Below are 22,805 nucleotides of genomic sequence, written 5' to 3' on the forward strand. Positions count from 1 at the left end.
TAGACAAGGAAATTGAGGCAGAGAGTTAAACCTCTAGCCCAAGATTATATGGCTAATAAGAGGTAGAGTTGGATCTATACCAGACCCACTGTGTCTCGGCTGGAGAGGGACTAACCATCGATGTGTATGTATCCTGACCTGGTCAGTACGAACAGGCAGTGCTCACCCAAACCTGCGCAGAGAAGCACAGGATACTACCCCATGTCCAGGAGCTCACTCGCCAGCCAGGAAGGAGGAGAGTTTGCATAATTGCATGGAGGCGGGCGGGTAAGATCTAGTCCGTGTTCAGGCAGCTGGCCTGGGGCAGGACCCAGGCAGCATGGAGGCCAGCCACACTGTGGCGCCTTGAAATCCAGGCTCAGGGGTTCAGCTTTATCTAGAAGTCACCAAAGGGTGAGAGTGTGTGAAGAGAGGATGACCTACTCAGACTCATGTTTTAGGAAGACTACCAGCTGCAGGTTACCATTCAAAACCCTGAGAATATGAGGCAAAACACAATATCTAGAATATTACAGAAAAAAATAGGATCCATTTATTGAAACACTCTAGCCACTGCGAAGCATCATACTCAACCCCAGGAAACCTGTGCTTGCCTGCAGGGCTCCACTTGCTGACTCAGGCACGCATGGGACCCCAAGACCATGCCAGTGGCCCCCACTCCCCGGTTTCCTCTGGCTGTCACTCAGAGGCTTCTTCCTTGACCTTATTCTCTAGCCTCTTCATGTAGGTGTTCTGACCAGTTGGAAGGGAGAGCCTGTCTGTCTTTGAGGGCCCTTTCCATGTACATGACACGTCATGGCTCTGCCCTCTGTCCCATCTCACCAAGGCTGTGAAGTGCCTCTTGTTGGGGACGGAGCCCTCCCTGTCATGCTGCCTCTGCTCCAGCTGTACCACACTGGGCTTTGGGCCCTGGCCAGGCCCTAGGAAGTGGCTCAGAAATCCCCCTGGGCCCTACCCACCAATGAGCCCGAGGGCTTTTCTTCCCTGTGCAGATTCCTAGAGACTCCAGTGGCTGGGGAACAAAAAGGGACACTACTGACCACCAGCAAGGCACATGGATGGATTAGCAGGGCGCCCCAGCCAACTGCAAACATTTTGCCACAAGTCAGGTCAGGGCCGCAGCTGAAAGGTCAGCAGCATGGAGCAGGCTGCCCCAAGAGAGGGGTGGTCTAAATGATGTTTCTGACAATAAAACCCTCTGAGCTGTAGGTCAGAATTGATGCCTGTCATTTTGGTAATGATCTGGCATCATTATTGGCTTGCAGTATAGCCCCTATAAACACATTCATCAACGTCTGTCTGCTCGAGACAGGTGATTTTCTTCAAAACCAGAAAACCCACAAGCCTATCAAGCATTCGCTGCACTGTCCTCAACAGGCAGACAGGAGTTTTGGGCCTCTGAGCCCATATTTTACAGTAAGAACCCAAGGAGTGTTGAGTCCTGTTTCTAAGCATGTTCAACCAGGCAGGATGGGAAAGGTGCCAGGCGGCAACTCAGCCCAGTGTCGGTGCACAGCTGTTCCCACAGCTGGCAGATACGCTGCAGCTGCAGGCCAGCAACAAGGGCCAACACTGAGCAAGGAAGCCCTGAGCCAAGAGAGGGGCGTGGGTGGAGCCACAGCCACTGGGCTGGAGGGGATGGGAGGACTCCTCTCTAAAGAGCCTCTCCCACCAAGGATTTGCTCTCTCCTTTCCCACTAACCCCGCAGCCACCTTCACAACCAAGCTTCCCATCCGGGCACTTTCTATCCCTCTCCTTGGGGGTTTTAAGCCCAAGCCTAGGGCTTTCTGAGCAACTCCAAACTCCACTGTTAACTGCTGCCACTGCCCTCCCTGACCACACACACCCACCCACTCCATCCCGCCCCCCCCCCTCATTTGCATGACAAGCCCTCCTTGGACTCCAGCTGCAATCTGGGATGGTAACCCTTTCCTGGCAGGGAACCAGCCCCTTCTTCAGGGGCAAGTTCTCCCATCAGGGGCATCTTAAGCAGGAATTGGGACCTATTACTGCATTGACTAGCTAGCACTAACACAATTGACCTGAATTCACAATTCACACAACTAGTCTAAGTGTTACAGACCAAACTTCACAAGTGTAGACGACGGTAGGGACAAAACCCATTAAGATTTTATTAGTGCTTAGAATTCACAATCCGTGGTCCCATTGAATCCCCACATCATGGATGTCCCTATTTTTCTCATCCCTTAGCAATTTGGTTCAAACTTTTCACACTGTATTACGAGTTGCCCACCTGTCTGACTCCTTCTCAATACCCCTCACTCCCTCCCAAGACCGTGAGCTATTTGAGGGTAGGAAACACTTCTTACTCCTTCCTGTTCTGGCACCGAGTAGGTCATCAGTGTTTGCTGAATACAATTGAATCCCACAGGGCCAGGTTAAGAGAACAGGGAGAGCAAGAGTAGTAATACTAGCAAATACCTATACAGTCTCCCCATGTGCCAGACACTCTTCTGATTAATCCCTTTTACATAGATAAAGTCATTAATTCTCAAACCAACCCTAGGTAAGTACTATTGTTATCTCTATTTGTGGTTTTTTTTTTGGTTTTTGGGGTTTTTTTTTGCGGTACGCGGCCCTCTCACTGTTGTGGCCTCTCCCGTTGCGGAGCACAGGCTCCGGACGCGCAGGCTCAGCGGCCATGGCTCACGGGCCCAGCCGCTCCGCGGCACGTGGGATCTTCCCAGACCGGGGCACGAACCCGTGTCCCCTGCATTGGCAGGCGGACTCTCAGCCACTGTGCCACCAGGGAAGCCCTATTTTAGTCATTATTGATTTAATCCTGGGAGGATGAGAACACAGCTAGTACAGACAGTTAATCTGTATTTATACCTTGAAATGGGCCAGCCATGAAAATGTAGAAGCTTTAAAAACTACAAACAACTAAAAAGGGGCTTGAAGGGAATCTGGTCCCAGATGAATAGATCTTGTGTCAGCTCGGGGTTGCCATAATCGCAGTTCTACATAATGATCACAAACCTGGGTTTCACGTGGCCCCTGAAGTGGACCAGGCAGGTGAGGAGAGGTTCATCCCCTCCCCAGCGTGGGCGCCCAAGGACTCCCATCAAATTAGAACGTGTACCAGCCCTGGGAACTAAATTTATCCTGAAAGGACACCCAGATCAGAATGTTCTCTGCTATAAGATATCCTGTCCCTCATTGTCCTCCTCTCTTTTGCCAGAGCCAGGGAGTATCGGCTGTCAATTCAGCCCTGTCAATTCAGCTTGAAAGCCACACACACGTGATGCCAGTCCACAGCGACAGGTACCACATGTTTAGATACAAAAGACAGGAAATGTTGAAAGAGCGAGAAAGGAGAGCCAGAGAAGATGGAAGAGAAGGTGGAAAGAGGCAGATGCTGATAAGAGGGTCGTAAAGAAACTGAGAAGAGGAAAAAAACAGCAATGGGGCCGGGCAGCTGTGGCAGGGTCTCCCGGGATAAGCCATCGGGGGCACGAGAGCTACGATGGGGTCCTGTTCGAAGTCAGCGGCTCCTTTACAAGCTGCAGGCAGCACGTCTCCTCCATTTCCCCGGCGTTTGCACCTTTCAAGCCCACTACAAACTGAGAAGCTCCCATGTCAGTTTCGAATGATATCACTGCTCCTGCAGGCGACAACCAGGCCTTGGGGACAGGAGCCCATCCTGCCAGCACTCCAGAAGGGTGGCCATTCCCGCCACACCCCCTCCCCGATCCCACAGGCAGAGGAAGGACACGAACTCCCTGCCTGAGGGAGGCCGCTGGGGAGCCTGGGTTAGGGAACAATGAGAGAAGAGCCAAACTGTAAAATCCTGAGGTTCTTGTAAATCTCATCCGTGCAGTTAAACATCTAAGAAGATCCGACAGAACAAGACAAACTAGGGCTCCCCAGGAGGCCCGGGCTCCCAGTGGGGTCATGTTCCGTTAACAAGATCACAGAACCTCAGATTCTGGAGGGGTATTTTTCCGTTCCTCTCCCTCTCGAACAAGAGTGTACCAGGTTGCTGTCGTCTTTATGTCTAAAGTTCCCCCAAGGAAGGAGCTTTTCAACGTTTTCTCAAGCTCAATGCTATGCTTTAAAGTCAGAGTAGGTGCTTAAGCTTGCAGAGGGGGCGGGTTCCCACCTTAATCTCCACCAGTCCTCCCACCCCCAGCTCCACCTCTTGGTCTTAATGCTGACTATTGATGGTTTCTCAATCTTAGGTAAAATGCTTTGCTAATGCAACCTGGGGATCAATTCTCTGGCCTCTCTGACCCCCCCATCAGATTGCCATCCCTGAGCCCTTTCTGATGGACAGCTAGGAGCTGCTACCATTATAGACAAGGATGCCTAATCTCTCCTGATCCTACTTGCCAGGTTCTGGGTCCAGGCTTTCTTTTTATTTTCGCTTCTTACCACTGCCTTTATGGCCAACTGCATCTCTCCCATTCCCCAGAAGCCCTGAGCTTTCCCAGCTCTCCACATCTGCTCCAGCAGGTCCCCTCCCCTAAAGCACCCCTCACCCCACCTGCATCTGTGAAACTCCGCCCAGCTTTCAAGGCCCATCTCAAATGCCCCAGAGGCAGAGGCCTCGTTCCCACCCATGAGGAAGGCCTTGCTGTACCCACCGCACCTGCGCTCCCAACACTTGGCAGCCAAGGCCTGTGAGCATTTGAGTGCTTATCTCCCCATTAGATCCCAAGCCCGTTTAGGGCAGGGACCTTGCAGTCCGCATGGTGCCAGGCTCAGAACAGGACCTTCAATAGCTCCGTGTCAAATGAATTAATCACCTTTTGTCCAGTCCTCAGGGGAGGTGGAAAGCGGTTGCTATTTCTAACGGCAGCAGGAAGACAAATATGGCCCTGCCCAACCCCGCTTCATCCCCCACCATTCCACACACACACCCAGGGGTGGTCATTTCTCTTTGCTCTCACATCAATAAGGTTTCTAGCACATTCTAGCAAGAGGCACCAGAGAGAGCTGGGAGGAGTCTTGGAGAGCACTTAGCTCTCCGCCCTGGTTGCACAAATTGGGGACCTGAGGGCCACGAGGGGCAGGGCCAGCGGGCACTCACGCAGCAGACCAGCGTCAGGGGTGTACCTGTCTCCCCAGCCAGTCTCCCACGGAGCTGCCTCGGGGTACTGAGTTCAGAGGCTGCGGCTGCCCTGCACCTGGCGATGGCTCCACCATGCCTGGTCACTGATCTCTGGTTGTGGCCGTGAGCAGTGCAGCCACAGGTCGGCAGTCACAGCCAAGTCCAGCTGCTGCAGTGAGAGTGGCTTCAGGAACGCTGGAGCCCCAGGGGCATGTGGCTGTCCGGCAACACTCTCCCGTGACACAGCCTGCTGGGGCAGCGTTATGACAACCCAATCCTGCCAGGTGGCCAAGCGCCCACCTCACCCTTTCATTCACAGACCATTGAGCAGCACAGAGGCAGGGTCCACTCGGCAGCTCACAGCTCTATCCCGCACCAGAGCAGCACTCAGTAAACACTTACACGATGTGCTTGCACAGCCAGACTTATTTGGCGGGTGGGTTAGGAGGGAGCATAAAACCACAGCCTATGGGGAGGCCACAAAATATTTAGAATGAGAAAGATTTGCAAAGCCTTGAATTTCTTCTTCTCCATTCCTCCTGCCTTTAATCCAACAAAAGGAAGTTTACTTCCCCAGATTCCATTTCTGGTTCCACATTTGTATCAATGGCTTGAATGAAGCTATCACAGTCAGGCTCATCAAATGTGGGAGGACAGGAAGCTGGGAGGGCCCCAAACATGGGCTGCTGAGTGAGATGCTAAAAGACCCGGACAGATTAGAACGAAGGGCTAAAACCAAACAAACTCAGGGAAAAGGGACAGAGGCAAACGACAGGTGCAGCTCTCGTCCCCAAAAGCCAACTGGACAAGCAAGGGTGGGAGATCAGGGGCAGGGGGTGAAGGCCTGTGGCTTGGCAGCTCTGTGAAGAAGACAGAGGGCTTTAATAAACATTCCACTCCATGTGAACTAATAGGCTGCTATGCAAGTCAGGTGCACTGGCTGTCTCTGGCTGCAGTAACGGAATGAGAAAGCAGGTAGGTGGTCCTCTGTCCTGAGCAGCTCACACCCCTGGGCAGGTGCAGAGCAAGGGGCACTGAGCAAAGGAGTGGGGACAGGACGGAGACAGGGCTCCTAACAGTGCCAGGGAAGCTGGGGATGTTTCATGCGGGCAGGAGAAAACCCTGGGAAGTCCTGTGTCCAACCCAGGGGGGCTTGGGTATGAAGCTGTTGGCCCCTTACCACAGGGGCAGTCAGGACGAGGAGGAAAGAGGGGTGGGGAAACTGAGGGGGCTGCTGAAGCCTGACCCACCCCAGCCACTGGCGGCCCAAGGCTCAGTGTTCAAAGGGAAGACCAGACGCAGCCCAGATAGGCGTTGGCTGGTCCTGAGGGCCAAGGGACTGGCAGGGAAGCAGGAACTAGCCTCTCAGAAGCCGGTGGGTGGGGAGAGGGCAAAAAAGAATAAGACCCAGTGTGGGGCCCAGCCAGGCAGCCAGAGCTTCGAAGAAGGCTCTAGCCAAGCAGGAATCAGGAGGGGAGGCGGGGAAACCAAAGCATCATCCAGTCCTGATGGCTGGGAATGCTACCTGGGGTTGGCAAGCTCCCAGCTCCCTGAAGGTGCTGGACCTCATCCTTGGGGTAGGCCTGGGACCCAAGAGGAAGACAAGAGGGAAACCAGGATAGGGAAGCGATTTCTAACAGGCAGAGGAGCCACCCCAGGGCAGAACAGAGGCTGGAGGTCCCTTCTGGAGGTGCCGCTGGGGCTGAGGGCCCTGGGCGCTACTGCAGGGTTGCTGTTCTGCCCTTGGCTTCGTCATGTGAGCCCTTGCCCTGTTTTGGAGGGGAGTCCCCATGGCTGAGCCCAAATTCCAAGCCACCTTCTGGTACTGCAGGAACTAGGGGCAGGAGAGACAGACCAAGGATGGAGCACTCTCCCCAAGTGAAGCATAACAGGCTTGGAGACAGCCCACTTGAGTCCAGTTCTGCCTCTCACCAGGCACATGACCTTGGCCACATCGCTTACCTTCTTAGGCCTCAGTTGTCTTATCTATAAAACAGGGATAGTAACAGAATTCACCTCACAGGACTGACATGAGGATTCATTGAGATCATAAAGGGCACAATTCCCCGCACATATGAGATCAAAAATAGAGCCTGTCATTATTATCATTTGTGGAGTTACAAACCTTTTTCCAGATCTAAACTTGGAATCAGAACCTGGGCCTGTGATATGAGGATGTCGGGACAGGGTGAAGGAAAGTTCGGGGGATGCTGGTAGGGGGCGGTGTACGAAAAAAGTCCACCATACTCAGAGGGGAGCCCACACCCACGAGCCATCGGGTGACTGAAGGTTACATAAAAATGACAAAGTCAGTTCTGGAGATGGATGGAGGTGAGGGTGGCACAACAACATGGGTGAATTTAGCCACTGAACTGTATGCGTAAAAGTGGTTAAAAAGGTAAAATTTTACATGATATACATTTACAATAATTTTTAAAAAGTTTTAATGGCAAAGTCACAACTTGGCCCCAGGTCTACTGACCACAAGCCTAGGGTCCCTCCCACCCACCCACCAGGTTTGTATTGGTGATATGTTCAGAGGAAATGGAATTCTGCTGGATTGAATTGTATTGAATTCTTTAATTCAGAGATAAACTCGGCACAGTTCATCTCTTTTCCAATTATTGGGTTTGGGAGAATTTGAGCAGTGGTGATTTTGCCATCTTTTCTCTTAAAAGCAAAAAGACGTGACTTCAGCTTCCTGCTGAACAGAGACTAGAATTATCAGAATTTTCTTGGTCTTATAATGCAATGAAAATGGTAAGGAAGTCTCCAAACACTAAAAATTCTACCATGCCTTCCAATTTCCCAAATCCTCAGAGAGTCAATTATCTTTAGCCCAGATTTAGAATCATCACACTCCCACTACGTACAACCCCCTTTATTGGCACAGCAGGGACAGTCACACAGACGATTAAGAGAAAGCATGGCCCTTGCGGAGCTTATAGCTAGCACGATGTTTCTTAATCAGGAGTAAGCCCTGGAACCCTGTGGTGCTTTCCAAACACACATCCCCAGTCAGTGGGGTTCACTAGCCTGTGGGGCCCAGACATTGCACAGGGGATCTGATGCCCATCCCTGATGGAAAAAGGAAGAGATCATCACTTGAAAATAGTAATAACAACAATACAAAATAGAATGAATTAACTCTGAAAAAGTCACGGACAGTACACATCGGCACTCTCAGGGAAACAGAATTAAACTGAACACTCGCTCCCCAGTGACTCTGAAGAAATGGGAGTTTGTATTCATGGAAGGAAGCTGGAACTAAACACTGAGGAAGGGAACACGGTCACTGACTTTAATTATCCTAAAAGCTTTACGATGTCTGACCAGATTATATTTGTAAGAGATTTAAGAGGAGTCACCTTTAAACTTTAGGATGTTGGAGCCAAAGAACTGTTCTTTCGATTGTTTGCTATTTCAAGTTCAAGGCTATATTAAGGGGACAGCCAGCTCCCTTTCTGGGCAGAGAAGCAAGGCAGTTAGGAGAAGGGACAGTTTGCTGGGACAGTCCCGTATGAGGGCCTCCTGAATGCAAACTCTATCAGTTCTTGTTATCAAAAACCATTCATAGCTACTCTCCCCACATTTTTGTCCCCTTGTCACTGAGCATCCTTCAGGCATGGAATCCTGGATACAGTCAGAGGCCCCAGAGATCATCTGATCCAATCTGCCTATTTTACAGATGACAAAACTCACTTTGAGAGAGAAGTAGCTTATCCAAGCTCGCACGGTGATTGGTACCCGAGACAGACCAGGCCACAGGTCCCTCTCACCTTGTAAAGGGGGCAGAGCCTTGCTAGGTGGAAGCGCCTTGGATGGGGCAGGCTCTCGGGCTGTTTTTCTCAACCCTGTCATTCACTTAGCTGCCCATGTTGGACGGTGATCTCTTGTATCCCTGAATTACAGCAGAAGCTTCTTGAGAAGCTTCCTCGGCACCCCCTCACTTCCCAAGGTGAGGACGGTGTGTGGTTTCCAAGGTAACACACAGCTTGGTGGATTCAGCCTCCCAGCACCACCTCATCCGGCACCAGCAGGGAGGAGGAGTGGGAGGGCAGGTGACACTACCTCCCCATTTACAAACACTGATTCCTCCAGAAACCAGTTTCCCCTCTGTCCCCCTGCCAGGGTTCAGGGCAGAGAACACCCCTGACATCCTGGAGTCCTGGAGCTGAGGAAGCTTCTGGAGGACTTGGCAAGAGGCAATTGCCAGGAAGTCAATGGAGCCGCAGGCAGCTGACTCCGGAAGTCTGGGACCGGCCCTCCCGGCTGGGGCAAGTCTCAACATGCCCAGGGCAACAGTTTTCACACCTGTTAACAGACACAGCACATGCCCTGTCAAGAAGCATGACACAGGATGACATTTCCAACTGACAAAACAGAAAGTCAACACAGGCGGCTGAGAAACAGCCTTGCTGCTCCCCCAGGCACGCCAGCCCCAATGGTCTCTGGGGCCCGGAGAAAACAGCAGGAGGCCATCGCCCCTAGGGAAGGGGCAAAGTGGCAGGAAAGCCCTCTCTGGGGCAGAGAGGGTTAAAGCCAAGTGTTCAAATATTTAGCAAATAAAACCAAAATGTCACACAGAGACTGCCAGGGCTGACGTGGTAACCATGGCAATCCATGGCCAGCCACAGATCTGAGAGTGAAGAGGCTCTGGGACTGAGGCCTGGGACGAGAGGGGATGAGAGGATGGTGGGGAGGGTCACAGAGGGCATGGCCAGCCCAGCTCACAGGTCACAGCCCGCTGAGACCCTTGACCCCTCACGATGCACAAGCCAGAGCTGTGGACTTCAGGCCTGTCTCTCAGTCTTATAGAGACTCAGTTTTCTCTCCTATGGAGCGAGGGGAATAAATCGGCCTGTCTGCCCCTCAGGCTTGCTGTTCATTCATTTGGTAACACTTATTGAATCCCTGATATGTGCTGGGTGCTCTTGGCTATGGGACAGAGCAGTGAATCGAAGTCAGCCTCCACCACCATGGACATACAGCCAGAGCGGGTGCACGTGAGATACAGTGTCAGAGCCCATGTCCAGCCAACTCCTAGAAGGGGCGCCTTGCCCGGGGAGTGGGGGCAGCCAGAAGGGTTCCTAGAGGAGGAAGCATCTGTGCTGAACCCTAAAAGTCAAAGAGGCGAAGTCAGGGAGGCAAGAGGTCTGAAAAGACATGTGAAAACACTCCCAAAACTACAAAGCACTAGACAAGATGAGGTGACACCGTCGTCACCGACATGGTTGCTAACGCATCATCCTTTCAGCTTTCTGTATTTGGAGGGTAGTCTGACAAGGATTCATGGCCTTTGGACTGAGCAGCTACTCGCCCCCTCTTTCCTCCTTTCTCTCCAGCTGTACAGGTGCAGGTGGGCCGGTGGGAGGGCAGGCGGCGTCCTCAGCTCATGCACGGTGGCCTAGCCAGGCCCTGTCCCCTGGACACACACCCCATTTCCAATTTCCCTCGTGTGCTGCCATCTGTCTAGGGAGTGTTCATTAGCATGGAGTAGGAGACGGCCGTGAGCTCAGCAGAGGAGGCCACCATCCAGAATTTTCCTGTCAAGCCCTATGGTCCTGGAGCCACCCTGGGGGCCTAGAGTTCCCTCCTCCTCTCTGTGCAGCACACCTGGGTTAAGGAGCTCATGTCCTCAGACCTAGCAGGCTGACAGGGCCATCTGGAGGTCTTGGGATCTCAGGGGTCCCCAATCTGCTCAGCTCTAAAGGAGTCCCTTGGCCACTGGCCCATCTGTGAGCCCAGTGAAGGCGATTCAAATCCATCAGCCAACCAGCCAGGGACAACCTTAGGAAATATCTATCGGGGCCTGCAAGGAGAGACCCCAGCCCCACCAGGGTGAGGCAGCTGCCATCTCCCCTGGAGGACAGATACACCTTCCTTTCTCTTCTCTCTCACGCCCCTGAAATGCTCCAGGCCAGTTTCATCCAAACATACACAAGGCCCCTGCTCCTAGTGAATACATGGCTTGGTTAGAGCCTCTTCTCTCCATGAGAGTTGACTGGCCCACTGTGGCCACATGGTATTTCACACACACCTCATACCTTAGGGCTTATCAGCCTGGGTCACAGTGGATCAAGGTCTAGGACAAGCAGCTTCCAAAGGTAGGGACTGGGTCTGAATTATTTCTGGATTCTCAATGTCTGACACATAGTAGTCCTTACCTTACAGATAAGTTCAGGATATGACTTGAGCCCACTTTCTTCTATAGGGAGAAGGGAGAGTGAGAGCACAGAGCAAGACTCAGCCTGGGGCTTCCCTGGTGGCGCAGTGGTTGAGAGTCCGCCTGCTGATGCAGGGGACACGGGTTCGTGCCCTGGTCCAGGAGGATCCCACATGCCACGGAGCTGCTAGGCCCGTGAGTCATGGCTGCTGAGCCTGCGCTTCCGGAGCCTGTGCTCCGCAATGGGAGAGGCCACAACAGTGAGAGGCCCGCGTACCGCAAAAAAAAAAAAAAAAAAAGACTCAGCCTGAACCATCGAGTCCACTCCCTGATGGGAAGACGCCCCTGACTCATTTAGCAGTGGGCCCCCAAGGCATCTGGACCAGTGACACTTCCTGCATTCCAGAGGCCCCTGTTCCTGTGACAGCAGGTTATACATATCCAGGAGGATGCTCCAACCTATGGGACCATCATGCCATGGCATGTGAGCCTTTTTGCAATGTGAGCTGTCTCTTGAATATAATTTATGTCCTACAATTTGAAGTAATTTCCCTGTCAGCTGAGAACTCTATTGCTATTTAATAAAAATATCTACTTTTACACATCTAATAACTTAAAAGTCTCCCCTTTTATTGGTCTCCTGTTTCAAATTCATGAGGTTGAAGACCTATATCTTGTCACTATAGTTATATTTCTGTCAGATTTTTTTTTTTTTTTTTTTGCGGTAAGCGGGCCTCTCACTGTTGTGGCCTCTCCCGTTGTGGAGCACAGGCTCCGGACGCACAGGCTCAGCGGCCATGGCTCACAGGCCCAGCCGCTCTGCGGCATGTAGGATCTTCCCGGATCGGGGCACGAACCCGTGTCCCCTGCATCGGCAGGCGGACTCTCAACCACTGCGCCACCAGGGAAGCCCTTCTGTCAGATTTGAAGTGGACTGGAAGCCTCTGGAGGCCCACACCAGATTTTGATCTGATTGATGCTTTCTACTTTGAATATGGCCAATAACCACCAACTGAAATTAATGATCTATAAGTTCCCATCCACACACTGGATGATGGGAAATCTGCCACTGCCTATGTCCTATCCTAGGTTCACAGCAGTCCCTCCATTTTAATTAGACAAACATTAATTGAGTCATGCTGTGTGCCAGGCACAGTCCTGCAGCTTCCTGCCCCTGTAGCTTCATTAAGGACATCAAGGCTGGTTCCACATCTCCAGGTGTGGGTGTGTCTGCACTTCCCACCCACCCCCATCCCCCCATCATGTCCCCCAGGCTCTGAGCCAGGGCACTTCCTCCCTGGGGCGCTTGATCCCTTCCCCTCCTGTGTGCTCCTGGACAAGAACCTGGCCCCTGGTTATTTCCTCTCCCTCTCAATTGGCTTCTTCCTGACAGCTGCGAGACATATGCAGTCTCTCCAGGCTACACAAGCAGACCAACATCCCTCCCTCAGCAGTGTGTCCTCTCCAGCTGCCACTCTGCCTTCCCTCGATTCACAGCCAAACTTCTTAGAAGACTGGCCAGTATTCAGTGTCTCCATGTTCCTCACCTCCTACTTGGTCCTCGCTTCCCCTTCCACTGCCCTGTGACTGTCACTCCCAGTGACTGTGCTGAGGAAGGGTACAATGACCTTACCACAGCCTGGTGCAAAGGACCAATGGGGTTCCCAACTCCTTGGCCCCCCTGTGGCATAACCGACACTTCCTTCTCTGTCCCGGCTTTGTGACTCCCTCCCTTTGGGGTCTCCTCTGACCTCCCTGACTTCTCCATTCTCCTTTGTGGGCTCCTCCCACTTCTCACTCGATGATGTCCCTCTGGGGACCTGTCCCATGCCTCCTCTCATCCCACTGCCCCCTGCTCATCTAGGCCTATCCTCTGCATCACTGTCCTGGAGGCGGCTGGATGCCCAGCCCCCAAACCTCAACTTCCCAAACTAACCTGGTGATCATTCCCCACCTCAGCCTCCTGCTGCGGTTTCAACTATAATGAATGGCACTCCCAGCCACTGAGTTACCCAAGCAACTGCTGGACCCCTCTTTTCCCCACAGACAGTACCTCCAACCTAATAACTGACCAAGTCTGGTCAATTCCACTTGTTCAACATCTTTTATGCACAGTCTCTCCTGTCCTGGCTCTTGTCTTGGCCTGATTCAGGGTGTCACCATCCCTCATCTCGACCACGGAAACATGCTTCCAATTAGTCTTCCTGCCTCTGAAATTGGTCCTTGCAACATTTGCCATGCTGCAGCTAAAATGCAAATCTGATCATCTCTCTCCCCTGCTTGAACTCCTTCCATGGTTCTCCCTTCTGCCCACAGGACAGTTCCAAAACTCTTCAGCAAGGCAGATGAGTTCCTGCTGGTCTTGCCATGCTCCAGAGTAGACCGGCCCCACTGCCCAGGACCTTGTCCTGGAGGCGTTCTGAATGCACTCTGCAGTTTCTCATCTCAGGGTCTCTGTTCCTTTTGAGACTTCTGCCTGGGATATCCTTTCCATGCTGTCAGCCCGGCAAACACGTCCTCATTGAAGCTGAGGTGTTTTGCACGTATTATCTAATTTGATCTGCACAACAACCCTGTGATGGGTACTATTATTAGTCCAATTTTTCAGAAAGGAAATAGACTAAGAGGCATTCAGTAACTTGCTAAAGGCTACCATACATACTACAATGTGACAAAGAACATGATTTGAACGCAAGCTGGGCTACTCTAAAATCTGTGTTCTCAGCCTCCTTCTGTCCTGCCTTCCAGGATGGCACTAAAGACATTAGAGCCATGGATTCACTCAACATTGGCAACCCCTTGGAGAAGCAAAAGTGATTTCAGGGTTTCCAGCACAGAGTACTGGGCCCCTGTCCCAGGCTCTGCACAGAGTAGACCCTCGTTAAGTGCACACTGAATGAATGAAGGCACTAGATGGGTAAGAAGGGTAGAGGAGGGAGGATATTGGGGGAGCAATAAAGCATTCAGTGTCTCACCGGTCAGAATGGCCATCATCAAAAAGTCTACAAATAATACATGCTGGAGAGGGTGTGGAGAAAAGGGAACCCTCCCACACTGTTGGTGGGAATGTAAATTGGTGCAGCCACTACAGAAAACAGAATGGAGCTTCCTTAAAAAACTAAAAATAGAGTTGCCATATGATCCAGCAATTCCACTCCTAGGCATATATCCAGAAAAGCTGAAAACTCTAATTCAAGAAGATACATGCACCCCAATGTTCACAGTGGCACTATTTACAATAGCCAAAACATGGAAGCAACCTAACTGTCCATCAACAGATGAATAGATAAAGAAGATATTATATAGACACGCAATGGAATACTAGTCAGCCATAAAAAAAGAATGAAATAATGCCATTTGCGGCAACATGGATGGCCCTAGAGATTACCATACTAAGTGAAGTAAGTCAGAGAAAGACAGATATCATATATCACTTATATGTGGAATCTAAAATATGATACAAATGAACATATTTACAAAACAGAAACAGACTCGCAGACATAGAAAACAAACTTATGGTTACCAAAGGGGGAATAAATTAGGAGTTTGAGATTAACAGATACACACCACTACATATAAACTGTATAAACAGTAAGGGTCTACTTTATAGCTATACAGGAAAATATATTCAATATCCTGTAATAAACCATATGGAAAAGAATCTAAAAAATAATATATATATAACTGAATCACTTTGCTGTACACCTGAAACTAATACAACGTTGTAAATCAACTATATTCAATAGAAAGAAAAGAAACAAAAAGAGAGAGAAAAGAGAAGAAACAAAGAGAGACAGAAAGAGGAAGCAAGGAAGGAAGGAAGGGAGAGAGGAAGGGAGGGAGGGAGTTACATGTTGAGCCAGGGGTGTGCCGATGGCCCCTAAAATGTGAGTCTGCAGCCTGGGAAGAGGAGGTTTGCACTGCCGATCTGGGAGGTGCTGGTGATCGCCAAACCACAGGAATAAATGGACTCTCCAAGGGAGAGCGCAGTTTTCAAAGTTTTGATAAATAACACAACAACCAATGCATTTTGCTTTTCATTTCTTTCCAGGACACGCTAGCCTAAGGAGAACAGATGCCCGGGCCTTTGAAGGCTCCGTGTTCCAAGATGCCAAGAGAAGAGGAGACCAAGGAGACACGGGGCAGCCATCCTCAAACAACAGGGGCTGCCTCATGGGAAACACAGGCACCTCTTTTCCCTACTCCAGAAGAGAGGCGGGCTGAGTGGAATTTTCAGAGAGGCCCGTTTCCTCTCAGCGGAAGGGCAGACTTTCTGGAACTCACACTGTCCAGCCAGGGAGAGCCTCCCTCAAGAGGCAGTGAGTCCCAGTGACAGGCCAGCCCACAGAGGCTGGAGGGGCCTCCTGCACTGGTGAGGGGTGCACCCCCCTCCTGTCACCTCTGAGGACCTACCGAGCCTCAGGTGCATGACTTGAAGCCAGAGTTTGGTTGAGAGGTTCCCAATAATGTTTCAGAGTCTTCTTTCTCAAAAACACAAGTTGTCCAAACTAATAACAAGTATGAACACTATTCTAGAAGGTAAGCCTAGCCTCCTGTGTGTGCTGGGCCAGGGCCAGAGGCCTGGATGTGAGCGGCTGGGGCAGGGCTGGGGGGAGGTGGAAACACGGTCATCTGGTTCCTGCTAAAATTTAGCCAAGTGACCAGTAACTGGTGTTGATGAGGAAGTGGCAAGCATATCCTTAACACAGGCCCCTGACTTCACCTCACGGAGGAGAGGAGCCATACCCTCACCCTGCCCTACTTCCCAACAGGTGAGCAGCAGCTGGCCTCTCCCTACTGAAGAGGCTTTCCAAGCGTCCCCTCTGGATAAGCACTGGCAATCACGCTTGGGATAACCCTCCCACCACTCTCAGGAAGCAGGTCCCCCAGCCGGCGGACACCAACCTCGACCAGAGAATTACAGAATCGGGAGGGGGCAGGGCGGGATGGGTGCTTAGGATCCCCAGTGAACAGATGTGGAAACTTGAGGCCCAAGACCACAGAGCTGAGTCATGGTCTAAAAGGCTTTGGAAACCAGATAGCTTGAATCCAGCACTCTTTCATTCAAAATATGCCCTGCAGACACCTGCTCTCTGTCAGACACCATGGGTCCCTGGAAATACAAAGATTAACAGCCTCATTGTCCCTGGGGGTGGGGAAAAAGATACAGAACAGAAAATCACAATATGGTCAGGTGAGTGCATACAAGGGTCCTGCTGACTGTCTGGGCCCAAACCATTCCCATTTCCCTCTGGCAGGAGAAGGTCCCACTAGACCTTTCCAGAAGAAAGAACTTCACTGGACAGGTAAGAGGCACAGAGGGAGCCAGGTTCTGGTGACTCCCCACGTGACAGTGGGCCAGGTAGGATAAGGGGCTGGGCAGTGGGAGCTGAGAGTGCAGGCAGGGCTAGGCCAGAGCAGGGAGGAAGTCCAATCACCCGCCAGTACCGGGCAGTTGTGACAGTGACCATCTGGTGGGCACAGCTTGTACATGGACGAGGTCCAGCTGGAAGCAGTGGGACAGAGGTCAGAGGAAAGAGACCATTTCACGAAGGCCCACTCTGCACTGTCAACTGTTACCCCCCCTGCTTATGAGTTCAGCAAGGTGGGTGATATGACTTCCATACTTCAGATGCAGAAACCGACGAGGCCCAGAGAAGCTGTTATTGGCTCAAGGTCATTCAGGCTGAAGCGTCTGAGCCAGGATTTAATGCCACTGACTTCACTTTGTTTCTCCAAACTGTGAGTGTCAGGCCAAGACAAGTGACTGAAAAGCATCCTCTGCTGCCCATAATTAGGGTGAAGCAGAGACTGGCTATGAGCTGAGGATGGACAAAGTGTGCCCAGCGAGGTGCTAGCCTATCAGCATCATGGCCCTGCCACCAGGCCAGAACTGAGGTCACAACTGCAGCTGGGTGGGATCAGGTCTGAGAGCCAAGGCTGCAAGCCCTGGGGGGAGGTGGGGCAGGACCCCAAGAGAATCAGAGGGAGGGATGCCTGGCTCTTCCCATCCCAATGCCTGGAGTAGAAAGCAGCAGCAGTCAGGCTGAGTGGAACCATCGTGCGGGCGTGAGGCTGAGATCAGCTCCTCTCCCCTCCCTCAAGCCTGGATCACAGATGAATTCATGACTCTGCCTTTTTCTCTGGCCTCTGCAACCCCTCTGCACAGGTCAAGGTGATACATAGTAGTATAGATGCCCTCTAGATGAGGGTTCAGGGGCTCAGAGAAGTTGAGGCGATACATGGGTCTCACAGCTGGTTTGGGGTGGGGTGAACCCAGCCTGGACCCCCGACTGTGACTCATGGTCCTGTCTCTGATCCTGGCCCGTTCCTCCTGCCTGTACTCCTGGCTCCTTTCTGGGGTTGACTGGACCACGGTCTGGGTTAAAGCCCACCTGCGTTGTCCAGATCAGACGCCATGAAGGAAGCTGCTTGGTGGCATCTGGGACTCTCAGCCTTCAGAGCACAAACTCAGTCCCCGAACCTGTGATCCCCCCAGAGATTAAAGAGTCCCCACCTTCTAGATTGTTGATGACTCTGGTCATCAACAGAGTGGAGGTAAGGGGCCTGGAGCCAGGGCTCCCACGCCCAGGCCATCCGCAGAGGTCCCTGACACCCAGTGACAAAGCAGAGCCCCTCCAGAAGCAGGAGGCACCGACCTGTCTCTGCCTGTGCAGCCGCTCAGCCCAGAAATGTTGAGTGACAAAAGCGATGAGATTTGAAGTGTTTTACAGTTTACAGAGCTCTCTCATACACTCCCCATTCATCCTCACAACGACCCATAAATGGCAGAATAAAACCCCCCATGTTCCAGTCGAGGAAAAGTTCACATGTTCCAGTCCAGAAAGGTCTCAGGGCTGGCCAAAGACACGCTGTAAGAAGAGGTCATGGGCGAGACTCGGCCCCAGCTTTTCTGACTCTGAGTTCTGGTCTTTGTCAATTTCTTGCCTGCTGCCCAGATGTGGATCTATCTGTGCTCCGCCAGCCAAATGACGGGAGTTATATTTAGATGCGTATGCATGTGAGAAAAAACATCTGGATACTTTAGAACTACCCAGGGCCCCAGCAGAGCAGGTCAGCCCGAAGGGCCCATTGAGAGGGAGACCCATTGTCATGAGAAGATGCTACAGATCTGCTCACTCCTGCCTGCCCTTCCCAGCCCAGGTCGAACCATCCTCCTTACATCGGCCAAACTGGAGTGCACCCCAGAGGTTAAGCCAATATCTCTCTGGGTGCCAAGTAACTCCTGGGCAGCAAGAAACAGAGGCCCCCTCAACTACAGCAGATTCTATTCTATCTAGAAAATGTCTCCTCCCTGGCAGAGTCCAGTGGGAGTAAAGTCTACACCAGTCAGAAATACAGATTCCCGGTGGTATCTGGTGCAGTGTGTGTGTGTGTGTGTGTGTGTGTGTGTGTGTGTGTGTGCAGGGGCACAGGAGGCAGGTCTGTTTCACTTGGGGGACTCAGTGGCTCAAGTTCAGAAAGGATCCAGCAAGAGACAGAAAGGGCAAAGCAAGTCTCACAGTAGAATGGTGCAAAATGAAAATTCTAAGCAGGACTGCCCCCCAAATCATGAAGTCGTGTTTGCCTCTGGGATCCCCACTTGAAGATAACGTCACAGTTGTTCTAAAGCCACAGGGCAGCCTCACAATTCCCTCTCCCACGAGGGTCCAAACCAAAAGAGAAGATCCACAATCTCAGATACCTTTTGGTGAAATCACCCAAGTAGCTACTGAAAGGGTGGGTTTGGGAAGGGGGACGGGCTCAGCCTGGAGCAAAGGAATAGCCCCTGCATGAAGGGGTGTGGGCGAGGGCACCTACCTGGACTTCACGTGTGTGATAGGCGATGATCAAACCCAAAAGGATGATGGTAGACAGACTGATAAGGCATTTCAGGGCCAACGAAAACATGGAATCCTGCAGGAGAAAGGGAAAGAGAGGATTAGGGAAATCCGGGATGGAGCATCTCATTTTACTCTGAGGCTGTGTTAAGGGGTGGGGATGAGGGGCAGTGAAGGCAAAGAAAAGACTGTCACCAGCGCCTCCTGAGAGCGGGATACAGCACAAAGGTAGCCTGAGCCCCGAAAGTACCTTGGGCTGGGCCCTGGGCTGGCTCTGTCTCAGCAGCTGCCCTCTGAGTCTCTGTTTTCTAGGGTTAAATCATATTTGCATTCCTGCGATGAACCTGCTTGGGCGTGATGTATTCTGTTTGTTATACATGCCTAGATTCAGTTTGCTGATGTGTTGTTTAGAATATTTGCCTCCATGCTCAGAAGTCATATGAACATAATTCTTTTCTATGCTGCTGTTATATGCTGTGCCAGCTTGAGCCTCTCTTTTCTCTTAACAAACCTGAACCAGAGGATTCTGAGGTCCCTTCCATCTCTGACAATGCAGAGTTCTTTCAGGAATGAATGAGAATGTCCTGGCAGCAGCTCTCATCTCCCGTTTTAGGGCCAAGGGCAGGGAGGGAAGCGAGGGTGGCAGAGGAGCTACTGGAAAGAGAAGGGGGCCGAGCACAGGAGCAGATAGGGGTCCTGGGCAGGAGAAAGGCCCTGAGGGTCCCTCCAGCTGAGGCTGGGGGAGGCAGGGTGGGCCATTTGCCTTCACTGCAGTCCTCCAGCCCCAGGGCAGCTTAGGGGACCCACGTCACGTGGGTAGCACCAAGAGCTCTGGGACCAGCCCACAGAATCCAAACCCTGACGTAGCTGCTTACTAGTCCCGTAACCTCAGGCTGCTCGCTCCATCTCTCTGTGCTCAATTGCCTCAGGCATCAGATGGGGATAACATCAGTACCTACCTCTCAGGGCTGCTGTGAAGGATAAAGGCATTTGTCTATGTAAAATGCCTAGCCCAGTGCCAGGCCCTGTGAGGGCTGGCTACTATCATCTACCTCACCTCCTCCACAGGGCTGGTGCCTCCTGGGCATTTGGAAGCCAGGGAGTAGAGGCAGCTCCCAGTCCCAAAGGAAGGCAGGAACACAGCCCTGAGCAAAGGTAGCAGAAAGCCAGGCAGTACTTCCAAGCACTGTGTTGTGGCCTCACACATCCTGAGAGAGGCACGCCACATGAGAAACAGCCCCCATGCTCCAGAATCATAACATGTCTGATGTCTGTGAAGCACCTTACAGTTTACAAGGTGGTTTCACATCTTGTTCTCATCCATCCTTGAGACAGTCCTTGGCCTCTGGCCCAGCTTTATAGATATTACAGGCAGAGGCTCAGAGAGGTGAGTGGCTCATGCCAGAGTTCAAAGCCAAGACCTCTGACTCTCAGCCTGACTCCCAGCCCAGAGCACTGCCCGTAAGCCCTCAGGCCTACTCTCAATGGGAAACAGTAAAAATGTGAGAAGTGCCCATTTACACAGACCCAAATGACTACTTAAGACAATAATGGAAGGCGTTTGGAAGGTAGGATATGATTAATTACCACGTGAAACCTACAATAGAGCTAGGGAGGGAGACATCACTGTCCAAGAAAGCAAGCTTTCAGAGACAGAGGGAGAGGTGGCTGAGATCTCCAGCGTTAGGGGGTGTGTCCAATATGGCAGCCACTTAGAGTCAGTGGAGGGCTTGGACTTAAACCCAGGACTCCCAGATGCCCAAGTCCCTGTTCTCAACCACCCTCTGCAGGCTGAGATGGAAAGGAAGCAGCTCTCCCTGGTGTCTGCCAATCTACCATTCATTTATTTGATATAGTTTTGGGGCCCACTCTGTGCCAGACACAAGCTAGTGCTGGGGACCCAAGGGAGAACTAATGAAGGAGCTCATTCATTCTTTCTTTCTTTCATGACGATTTCAACAACTTCCCATTTCTTGAGCACCTGCTAGATGTCCAACAGTGTGCTAGATACTGCAGGATATTTATAGAGGGTCCCTGCCCACCAGAAGTTTCCAATCTGGCTTATACACAAACCCCAGCTTTCTACACTGTACAGGATCATCCAGCTGTGGGGAAAATTCTCCATTCTGCCCTGCCCAGAGACGACGGTCTAAGCATAATCCACTTTTCATTTAGCCTCTTGCATGTTCTACACTTAATGAAAAGCAGCCTGCAATCATTTACTCAGTGCACATGCACAGAGGTGCCTTGGTGGGTATTCTGCTGCTCCAGTTAAGGGCCCAAAGGAAAACAGAACACAGTTCCAGCCCTCAGGTAGGTTCCACTCTTTGAAAGCACTATTGGATGCCTGAAACATCACCCAAACCACAAGACCTACTGGGGCTGAAGAGAGCAGGTGGTGAATTCAGGGACACTCAGACTTTTAGGAAAAGACTACCTCCCTACAGGAATCAACTGGGGACAGATCACGATGTTTTCGAGCCAGAAATGACCATAACTTTCTTCTCAAAGGGGTCTGACATCTGGGGAGCATCATGCCTCCCCAGGGAAGGGTTTGGGATCAGCTGCACATTTCAAACTCTAATTTATTTCTTTTGGCAGAAAGTAACTGAAATCGGAATCCAAGTCTATTTCCATCATTTTTAGAGGAAGAGGTGAAGGGAAAGGGGCCAGATGCTGTCTCCTCTCCTTTGAGCTTCTTCTTTTGTTCTAAAACTCAAAGCCTTTACATAAGAGGCAACTCCACCTGCTTCTTGGTTTTGGCCAGTGAAAACCTCATCGGCCAGCCCCAGCCCCATGGGGAGACGAGTGTGCACTGGATCAGTGGGAATGCTCACTACTTCACAGATTTCCTTGCATTCTCTATCAACCACATGTCAATAAAAAATAAACCATCAACCATTTTTAATAGCAGGAAAATACGTCAAAGAAATCTGGCTGGATTAGAAATGTTTTCTATTTGTTAAAATGTTGAATTATCATCTTTTCTTTGCTGTCTGAACTCCAGTGAAGCTTGAAATTGATATGCTTCTTTGGGTGATGGCAGCAACTCAGGGCTGGCTAATTAGCTGCCGTACACCACATGTGTGTATGTACGCACACCTGCTCAGCCCCCACTCACTGCTATCCAAGGGCCAAAGGGACTCATAGGGCTGGAAGGGAGTCCTGTGGTCAACTGGTCAACACTTCTCCCCTGCAACTCAGAATTTTTCAATAGAGTAATATCTTTAATACACAGGAATGCTTAAGAATTATATCCCAACAGAGGAGAGATGTTTTTTAAAGCCATTTATTCCTAAATGCCCCAAAATATTAGAGTGGGTAAGTAAATTGGAGAATAGCCAGTGATGGAACACTATGTTGCCACTTAAAGCCACTTCTGCAGAGAATATTTGAAGATATCAGGAAAGGTTCATGATATAATATCAAGTCAAAAACCCAGACCCCGGGCTTCCCTGGTGGCACAGTGGTTGAGAGTCCGCCTGCCGATGCGGGGGACACGGGTTCGTGCCCCGGTTTGGGAAGATCCCACATGCCGCGGAGCGGCTGGGCCCGTGAGCCATGGCCGCTGAGCCTGCGTGTCCAGAGCCTGTGCTCCGCAACGGGAGAGGCCACAACAGTGAGAGGCCTGCGTACCACAAAAAAAAAAAAAAAAAAACCCAGACCCCAAAACTGTAAATATGGTATATTCCCAATTATTTTTTACTTTTTTAATGTAAAAAA

At 51.3% G+C, this 22,805-nt stretch overlaps 1 protein-coding gene across 1 annotated transcript in view; it reads right to left on the bottom strand.

Moving 5' to 3' along the window:
• The window catches only part of KCNN3 (potassium calcium-activated channel subfamily N member 3), a gene marked incomplete at its 5' end in the record, with an annotated part of 170,172 nt that overhangs the window by 100,160 nt on the left and 47,207 nt on the right, over positions 1–22,805 (bottom strand). The window contains one exon of the mRNA XM_082615534.1: positions 19,063–19,158. Within this exon, the coding sequence (XP_082471660.1) occupies positions 19,063–19,158 (96 nt within the window). The remainder of the gene's footprint in view (positions 1–19,062; positions 19,159–22,805) is intronic.

The sequence above is a fragment of the Mesoplodon mirus genome (genome assembly GCF_964341445.2).
Source record: "Mesoplodon mirus genome assembly, chromosome: 3".
In the NCBI taxonomy this organism is placed as follows: Eukaryota; Metazoa; Chordata; class Mammalia; order Artiodactyla; family Ziphiidae; genus Mesoplodon; species Mesoplodon mirus.